This window comes from Populus alba, chromosome 7, assembly GCF_005239225.2.
Source record: "Populus alba chromosome 7, ASM523922v2, whole genome shotgun sequence".
Lineage (NCBI taxonomy): Eukaryota > Viridiplantae > Streptophyta > Magnoliopsida > Malpighiales > Salicaceae > Populus > Populus alba.
Genome location: NC_133290.1, coordinates 4,658,515 through 4,668,450, shown reverse-complemented (window position 1 = coordinate 4,668,450; position 9,936 = coordinate 4,658,515). Strand labels below are relative to the sequence as shown.

Sequence of the window (9,936 nt, the reverse complement as noted above, 5' to 3'; positions counted from 1 at the left end):
CTAGCTAGAACTAACCACGATTTAGCATGGTAGTGTACCAAATACAAATTCAAAATCTCATCTCATCTTTTTCAAATATTGAACTCGAGGTTTGAGATCTTCAAATACAACTCAAAGATATTAAAAGAAAATTTCAAAGTTTAATTCTTAATTTTTAACTAGGAAAGTGTTCTAGAGAACTTAATCTCTTAATCCACTCAAATACTCAATCTCCTATTGTGTGTTGAAAAAAAATTCAGTATGATACATTTCTATTGCAATAGTTGCACCTCCTATATTTACAATCAACAATACCCTAAGTTTAATACCCTAACTAAAAATGCACTTACTTTATTTTGGTTAAGTGCACTAACTTCTGTTGGTGGGTCATTTTTATAATGGCGTTACAATCAGCAAACTTCTGTTGCATTATCCGTCTGTCGGTGGGTCATTTTTATACAAAATATCTTTTAATTTGAAATTCAGTTGTGGTCAAACAAAATATCTCCTCTGGTTCTTTTTACTTCAAATATGAGTTTGGAATGTTGGTGCTCATCATTTTTTTTTCTTTCGTAAAAAGTTGGTTGGTAAATTTTAATCAAGACCATGAGTTGGTTTTTTTGTTTGGAAACATACTATGTAATATTTTTTAATTAAAAATATATTAAAATAATATTTTTTTTTTATATATTTTTTATATAAATATATCAAAACCATTGAAAAAATATTTTAAAAAACAAAAGTTTCAACAATATATATTATTGAACATATACTTTCAGGTTTTTATTATTATTATTATGTTTCGAGGATCATTAAAATCCATTCAAGAACACATAAAAACATCAAATTCAGCCTAAACACACTTCAAAAAGAACTTTGAGGTGATGAATAACATTACCAAGCACCGGCCTCCAAATCTTTAAAATGGTCTGTCTCTTTTATTTTTATTATTATTGTAAATATTCAGATCAACTTGTATATATCTCAATTAATTCTTAAAGATTTTAAAGTTAATAATTAGATAAGCCTCCAATAATATGATATTTATAGCATTCAAACTGATAACATTTAAAACATAAATTTAAAATTTAATTAATTCAACTACACATTCACAACTGGCTCCTTTTCTTATTTGTTGAAAAGAGTAGCTGTTGCTGTGTTCCGTCCTAAAAATAATAAAAGATAATTGCAGGTTTTATTTCATCAAACGGAAACAAATAACAGCAGGGTCTAAGATTGATCGGAAAAACAGCTGTGCCTAAAATACTGTGGACCAACTCAGCCGTTGATATTTTCATCAACAAAAATGGGCCTCATGATGTGTCGATGATCCAAAGGGTTCAACACCCAGAGGCCACATAAGAAGGCCAGCGAGGATGGACTCTACTGCTGCTAGTCTCAACTCTTGAAGACTTCAAATTTTATTACTGGTGCAGCTGCATTGTTTATTTCCTTACAAAATATTATATAGATGGTTCTATTTATTTTTTAAAAAATTATCTTTATTTTTAAAGTTTTATTTTGAATATTATTATTCTCATTTTTTTTTTATTATATACATCGTTTGATTTTTTTCATAAAATTTATCATGGCAAAATTAAACAATGCATCGTCTGTTTTAATAAGGGATGAATCATCTAATATTTTTTTTAAAAAAAAATTAACCAGACAATGTATCATCTAATTTTTTTTTAAAAAGAATTAGAGACTACCAACGTGTTATCTACTCGAGTAATAATTAAAAAAAAATAAGTTAGAGACTAATTGATCCATGTTAACTCACTGATGCATGACTTGGGCTTTAAGGGTCAACCTCTATGTCAGGTTTTATTGCTTTGCTTTGAAAATTGACATAAAGTTTAAATTATGTGTGTGTGTGTGTGTGTGTGTGTATATAAAAGCAAACCTTTTTTAATTAATTAGATAGTTTTTTATTTTATTTTTCTCATTATACAGTTACATATTGTTTTTTTATTAATTTAATTATATCAATAATTAAATAATAATTTTATTTTATTTTTCTCATCGTACCATTCATGTAATAGTAGTATAATTTCTCATATTTTTTCACTGTATTTATAAGACTAAAAAAACATTATCTAGGAACCTATGAAATTATAATTTTGTTATTTTAAATTTATTTTATATTACACCAGCCAACCCAAACATAACCATTCAACCCAATTAAATATTTTAGATTTATTTATTGTTTGGAGTTTAATTAAGAAAAATCACACCTCCAACTAAAAAAAAATTTAAATTTGAATACATTACATATTTGACATTCATGATGGATATTCAATACAAAGTTTAATTGCTCTTGATTTTTTAATCAAACATTATGAATTAAATTATATCACTTAATATCATAATTCTATTAAAAATAACTTAATTGAAAAACAATAAGAGTTCAAATGATGTGTAATTTAAAATAAATTAATTTAAAACGTGTATATACAATATAAAGTTTTAATTTTGATTTATTTTTAACATAAATATTATAAAATTGTATTACATGATTTCATAAAATTATTAGAAAAAAGATGTAAATGACATATAATTTAGCTTTTTTACCTTTACCAAACCAGCCAAGAAAGCTAAGCTAAAAGGTAAAATGATATTTTACACATGATTCATTTGTTATTTTTATTTTTCTTTTGAGGTACAACAATCTTTTTTTTTTTTTTTAATTTTTGAGAAGTAAAATACCCTCACTACCATTAAAAGAAAAAAAAATGTTAGTTGTTTTCTAAAGACCTTTTTGATAATGCACATTTTGTTGCAAAATAATTTTACTTAATTGCCCTTAGTTTTGAAATTAATTTTTTTTTGGGGTATTATGTATTTTTTCCTAGTTTTTTTTTCTTGTTATAATCAGATGGATAGAGAGGTAAAATTATCTTTCAAGAAATAAAAAATATTAAATATTCAGAGAACATTAAATTTAGTAAATTACCCTCAGTTTTAGAATCTATTAATGTTTTTTTTTTTGGGATTTTTGTATTTTCCTTTGGGTTTTTTTATTATTGTCGATGGATAGAGAGATGTAAATTGGTCTTTACAATAAATAAAGAAATAATAAAAATCCAAACCTGTAGGCGAGCTCCACACCTGCGAAGGCGTATGGAAGGTTCTGTGATTTTTCAGCGACGCGTGACATGTTATGCCGTGGTGAAAAATTAAAATTTACCCTGTTTTTTATTATCTCATTGCCTACTCTACACATGTAATTTTAGCTAGGCATCGATCCAATCGTATTCTGCAAATGACATTATTTATTTGCTAAATTAACAAAATTGTTGTTCTTATTCTTTTACTTAAATGTCATTATAAGTTTTTTGGCGACCTTAACTCATTGAAAATAAGTAAATAAATAAATCCTTCAACAGATTTCCTGCATGCTTTTCACGAACCTAAAATATTTTAAGAAAAGCTAGGTTTTAAAAGAAGCTCAGCTGTGGTATTGGATTTGTGCTGAGATAGTTGGGCACAAAAGTTTTTCCATTTGCTTCTTTTTAAAATAAAAAAAATACGAATCGCATGCCACAGTTTGTAGAAAATGTCAAATTGAGCATTTTAAATCCAAGGCATGAAGTGCATGCCATAGCTAGCACAATCTTCAAAATTGCTACCTATCATGTTAATGGCATGACACGAAGACAAGGCAGAAGGCATGCAAAGAAATTGTTTCTTGGCTAACCAATTGAACACAAGGAAAATCAAATTGTTCAATATGAAATGAGCCAGCTTTGAAAATAGCAGGCGGTGCACTACAAGAAAATTAGCAAATATAAACGAAAAATATTGACATAATATTTTCATAGATAAATTATAGTAAATTTCACCAACAAAATATTCTCTCATTATATCCATCAGTAAACATCAACATAAATATTTCTTCGGTATATACCGAGGGAATTACAGTGAAAAAAAATAATTAAAACAAAACCAAAACATAAAATGATATATAATTTATACCAATAGAATTACTGACAGTAGTAATACCATTAGTAAAATCTGTTTGTTAACTCTTTGGTAAACTGTTCACTTCTCTTTAGTACTATTCATTATATCAATTACAAAGAATATAACCAACAGATTAGTTCTGTCAATATTTTCTAGAGAGCTATGAAATTGTTCATTTCTTAATTGCACTGTTAATTATTGTTCTTTATAAATAAAATCATTGACAGATTGAAAAGTCGTTAGTGATATTTGGAGGGCTTATGAAATTTTTTTATTAAATTAAAATTTTAAATTAAATATTACAAATGGAATCAATGACAAATTGAAAAGTCGTCGATAATATTTGGGGGATTTCTGAAAATTTAAATTAAATATTATAGATAAAATTACTGATGGAATGATTAAAAATATTAATATTTAATTATCCATTGGTAAAAACATCGGTAAAATGCTCTAATAAAAAAACTAGAATCCCACATTTCATAACAGACGTGTCTATTCTTGTTCTCTCTTCCCTTTATATAAAAAACACCAACATCCCTTTCTTTTTCTTCTCTCCTCAACTACTTCTCTAATCTTCTTTTCTCCTCCACGCACAAGTATGTCCTTTTCTCTCTTCTTCTTTTTTCTTCTTAGTTTTTTTTTAACATATTTTATGAATTTATTTTTTCCTTTCTTAACTTCACTCGCAATTACAATAAGGTAATATTTTTCTTTTTTTTCTCTCTTTTTTTGTGTTTTCTTTTTGCATTATATTTGTTTATTTTATTTTATTATAAATTTTTTTGTTCTTAATAATTGTATGAATGTTGTTGTATGATTTGTTTTTTTTATATAAAATCAATTATGTTGGATTTTAGTTGGATTGCTTTTTTTTTTTTAATTTTGTTGTTCAATTTCAATTAAATTATTTTATTTGTTGCTGGATTATAGGTTTGAAATAGGTTTTCTAGGTTAGGTGAAAATATTTTTTAGTTGATTTATTTATTTGTTACTGTTGTTTATTTTTTTGTTGCAGATTTATTTGAGTTGATTTTCTTCTTCTTTTTTTTCAAGTAACTCAGTACCCGAGTATTATGGAGTATTGATTTATATTAATTTAATTATTTTCTATTGCCATTCAATAGATTTTTTTAAAAAATATTTTTAAATAGTTACTGATGGTATTATCGATAGATTAAGTCCAACATCGATATATTCTAGAGAGTTGGAAAAAAATTAATGTAAATATTATTGTATAATTGTTTTATCACTGAAATAATTGCATATGGTATTTCTGTTTATATCGCAAAATTCCTGATGAAAATACCGATGGAATGAAGTGAATATTTTTTTTTTGCATATTTTTTCCATTAGTAAATCTATTTGTAATTTAATTATTGACAAACTCATCGACAGATAAAAAATTATCAACAAGAATTTTTTTGATAGAAAATTTCGTAAGTATTTCTAAGAATTCTGGTAGTATTCTATAGAAATCACTTATTAATAAGTTTACCAAACTTTAAGATCGAAGGCATCCCTTCTTTGTATTATAGGAAAGGTCATGATTTAGATCGCAGAAAAACAGAGTTCTCAAATTAATTATAAGGTGTATCTAAGATTTGGATGTTTTAGCTAAGATCTGATGCTCCTTGTTCATGCACAAACAAACAAAACTAAAGGCCTAAAAAAATCGAAATCTTGGGACAATACTTGATCATCATTGTTATTTTAGTTTTCTGCTGTCATTATTATTATTATTATTATCCTAACAATTTGGATATGGGGTCGGTGGTGAGCACCCTTGTGGGGGGCCTCAGGAATTTTGGGAGGATCATGTTATATTATAGTGCTAAAAAAAGATCAGTGTTCCCTGCCATCCAGGCATTAGGAATTACTGGGGAGATGTATAAAGAGCCTGCAGAATATGAGAGCAATACGAGTCATATGACCCTCCAATTTCCCAGAGGCTTCTTCTCAAGTCTAGCCAGAAACACGTCTGCCTCTAGGAACCATTGAAATCTTCTTCTTTTTCTTGATCTCATGAGCTATCGACTCAAAGCAATGCCTTATTTTCGTTAAGGTTTTTCCCAAAAAAAATAAAAAAGTAACAAGTAGTGATTACACGGGTGGGTGTGTGTCAGTGTATGTATTTATATATTGATTAATGCAGGTGTATGACATGTAATGCACATCTCGACTAATCTTATAGATTTTAAAGTTAAAGATTATGGAAGTATTCAGTGGTCTTGAGGGGACTCGAATTGACAATCATTGAAGAACAAACTCAAGATATAACCAGTTAAGCTATTTTTTGGGGGTATATTATTGGCCAAGAAAATGGTTTTCTTTTTTGTCCTCTCATATCCCTAATAAAGACGATGCATTGCCTTGACATGATAGTTTGAGGGATGAAAATAAGAATAAATTAAAAGATCAGGGGTTAAGTTGAGTTTATTAAATTATTCAGAGGTGATTTCAGAAATTAGCCATTTTGCAACCCCAAAGTTCATACGCATTGATAAAATCTAGTGAAGGCGAAGACAATGAACGGTGGAGATGAGGCCTGACAAACAAAACCTTCCCTTCCAAACTGAAAAACATTAGCTAACAGCTAAGCACCCGGCACTTCCAGTACTTCCACAACAAGTAAAAAATCCTTTTTTCTTGAGTGGTTTTATCAAATAACGGTGAAACCAAATCTGAAAGTGAATTGGATTTGAATTTTGGATTTTAAAAAATACTAAAGAAGTTGAATTTGAGTAGTTTTATCAATACGGCTTCCAGCTGGCGTATGGGACTTCATTGTTTGACTACTTTGCTACCCAACAAATTCCATTTCCCCTCCATTAAATTACCTTTCCAGTCACCAATAAAGTTGCCGTTTCATGACCAAGGAACTGCCAAGCCGCAATTATAAACCCTTTTTCTTTTTTTTCTTTTTTTGTTCCATTTTTGAAAATGACAAAAGAGTTATCACGTCTTTTGTTCCATGAGAAAAGGATAATAAGCTATAGCTAGCCGGACCTACATTCTAAAAATACAGGCTGTTTAGCCCAAGAGGAAATCCAACAAAATTGTAATATACATTTTTTTTTTCTTAGATGCTAATTTCTCTTCTGGTAACAATGGTTCAGCATATTTTTCCAGCTTGAGCAAGTGAATTCATTGCTTGGATCTGCTCCACAGATGATGGAAGAGGGTGACAAATCTTTCGAAGCTCATCGTACCTCTCCAGATCGAAACTGTTGAGTTTCATGAGCTGCTTCTGCTTGGCACTGAACCTGCTTTGATAGAACCCTTCGAAAGAAGGCTCCTTTGATGTCCTGAGGAAGAAGGTATAGCCAGCCACGAAATAAAATGATGTAACATAGAAGCAGATCGGCTCCATGACATCCCAGGTAAGTTCCCAGAATGTCAGCCTCATGAACCCAGCTGTCTGAAGAATTAAGAAACCAAGGCCGCACCATAGTTCGCGGCGAACCAGGGTTCCGGCCTTTTGATCGATTACAGCTTTCTGTTTCTCCATTTCTTGCAGCTCCTTTCTTCTTGGATCATTGGGGTCGGTTGCTGGTAATGGAATTAGGCCTCCGATAGCTTTCAATACCTGTAATTAACAGAGATGGAAAAACTCGTTTGGGTAAAAGATGAACTCTACATCACTTAGCATGTTAATCTTGTTAGTACATTAACCAACTAATGAAAGTAAATTGCTTTTCAGAAAATAATCATGGAAGAAAATTCATCTCCCGCAAAAGAAATCAGTAAAATCAAAATCAGGTTGCTATCTCACTACCCTTAAATTCAGTTGCAAATCCAAGAAAGCCAAGAATTTTTATTATTATTTTTAAGAACTTCATTTAAATAAGTGAAATATTTAGTCAGAAAACAGAAAATAGCTTTGTCATTGCTAGTGATTTGCATCATCTGTACATGGTGAGCTACAGCCTTGCAGCTGACCAATTTTCCAGATCATTATAGCTAGACTCTTTTGAAAATAGCTAATATATATAACAAAAGAACAGAAAATCTAACCCCCCAACATTTTTGTTTCTTTACTTTTTTGCTACACTAATTCAATTACTAACATTCCTACACATAAAAAAACAGAGGGAAAAACAGAAAAAGAACTCCATTATCAAGGTATATATTTCTGCATATTTTTTTCCCCATAGTAAAATCATGTTAATGTGTCTCCTTAAATATATCACTGATTCTAAGGTTTGTGTCCAGAGTATCATGAAATATAACACCTTTCTGCTCGGATCATCAAGTATAAAAACCCTAATTCCACCATGACCACCCAATTAAATGTGCACTTCCTTCATCATCAACCAACTAAACACCCACTCTATTTTTTTCCCAGTCCCAATTTCTCTCTATCTGATTTTTAATTTATTTAATTAAATAATTTTTCTTTTGTGAGCATCAAAAAGCACCAAAAGAGTGAAACAAATCTTGTCACTGTAGAAACTGAATGGCCCTTAGATCTGGCTTGTGTAACAACAAAAGTTTCATTCTCCTGCCGAAAGAAAAAACACAAAAAAAAAATGTACATAAAGAAATATCAGTTTTCAGCTTTCCAGAAATCGAAGAAAAAACCAAAACCAAAACCAAAACCAAAACTTGTATTTATCTGTTAATTATCGGTTAAATTGCACTTAATTTAACCTTCACAGAACCATCATTGCCATTATTTTAATCTGTAAAACAAATTAATTAACCCAAAAAAAGCGACAAAATAAATCGATTGAACTGCTAATCATACAATAAAAAAGTTTGGTTTTTTACCTGCTCTGGTTTCAGTAAAACAAGATTTCCAAGAACAACAACAGTCCCGGATTCATCAAGATTCCTCGCTACTCGAATGCCATACTCAAGATCAGAACACCCCTCACTGCATACCCGAACAAACTCAGAATAAGAAATCCATGTTTTCTCCATTTCTCTCAGTCTCGATTTCAGCCCCTCCAACTGAGCCACTTTCAACAACTTCCTCGCATCCTCCGCCGTCAACCCCTCCTCAGCCGCCACCTCCTCCGTCACCACCGGAGGCGGACTCAACGCATCCCACTGGATCCTATCCTTCACAATGTCAAACCCCCGGATTCTATCAATCAAGCCCTCCCCGATCGGAAGTTGCCGGAGCTCAGGCGAGAAAATGGCCGGTTTGTGGAATAATCGTCGGAAGATGCCGGGTTCTCCAGGATGGTCAGGTATAGTGTTGGACTGAGCCGGATTTTGGTGGATTCGGGTTTGGAGCGAAGATGAAATGCGGCTATTGGTCAAGTATTGATTAGGGATTTTGGAGAACTTCAGGACACGCTCTGCTAAGGATTTCTTTAGCGACATTGTTGTTATAAATCTGAAAACCTTAAAAGAAATGAAAGCGAAACAGAGACAGAGGTTTTGTATTACGGGACGCCGTAAAAATGGAAGCTTTTAGCTCTGAAGGGCATTGATGAAGAAGTGGAAGGTGGTGGGGGACTTATATAGTTGTCCAAATAAGAGGGAGTTGGAAGAAATTGAAAATGTCGTGGTTGTGTTTTTTTTTTTCTTTTTTAAATTTAATAACCACCTCTAATTTTTGGCATATTCCTTTTCGTTTATTATCAGCGGATACTTTTTTGTTGGAATAAGTATAAACTACTCCTCTAACTATGCTAGATGATTCAATTTAGTTTCCTATTAATAAGTTATTACCACAGATTTTCATAGTTTAGTTTGTATTTTTTTTTATTTTTTATGATAACATGGTATTTTTAGATTTTATGTTAGTCTTTAGGGATAAATATTTTTGCTAAGACAAGAGAAAAATTAATGCAAAAAATTTTCAATATTTTGTTTTATTATTGTGTGATCCTTAGGGTTTAAATTTAAATTGTGTGTTTGCTCATAAAATACAGGCTAATCACTCAATTAACTCTTACATTAAGTTTCTTACATATCATATGTTTATCATGTGATTATAATTAAAAACATGAAATCAATTCAATAAAATGATCTTCA

The 9,936-nt window shown here is 30.3% G+C and overlaps 1 protein-coding gene across 1 annotated transcript; it reads right to left on the bottom strand.

Annotated features, from left to right (window-relative positions):
• Nucleotides 1-6,841: 6,841 nt before the first annotated feature.
• On the bottom strand, nucleotides 6,842-9,469 carry LOC118063247 (calcium uniporter protein 2, mitochondrial). Its single transcript, XM_035077240.2, has 2 exons — nucleotides 8,719-9,469; nucleotides 6,842-7,534 (listed from the first exon to the last, which is right to left on the bottom strand). Exons 1-2 carry the CDS (start codon nucleotides 9,277-9,279, stop codon nucleotides 7,061-7,063), a joined length of 1,035 nt encoding a protein of 344 aa, XP_034933131.1. The 5' UTR covers nucleotides 9,280-9,469; the 3' UTR covers nucleotides 6,842-7,060.
• Between the last annotated feature and the right edge of the window lie 467 nt (nucleotides 9,470-9,936).

What these genes read in the sequence shown, in the direction of transcription:
- LOC118063247 (XM_035077240.2), bottom strand. Translation starts at nt 9,279, where the DNA reads ATGTCGCTAAAGAAATCCTTAGCAGAGCGTGTCCTGAAGTTCTCCAAA. An exon ending in TTTTACTGAAACCAGAGCAG is followed by an intron (nt 7,535 to 8,718) that starts GTAAAAAACCAA and finishes TGTTAATTACAG; the next exon opens with GTATTGAAAGCTATCGGAGG.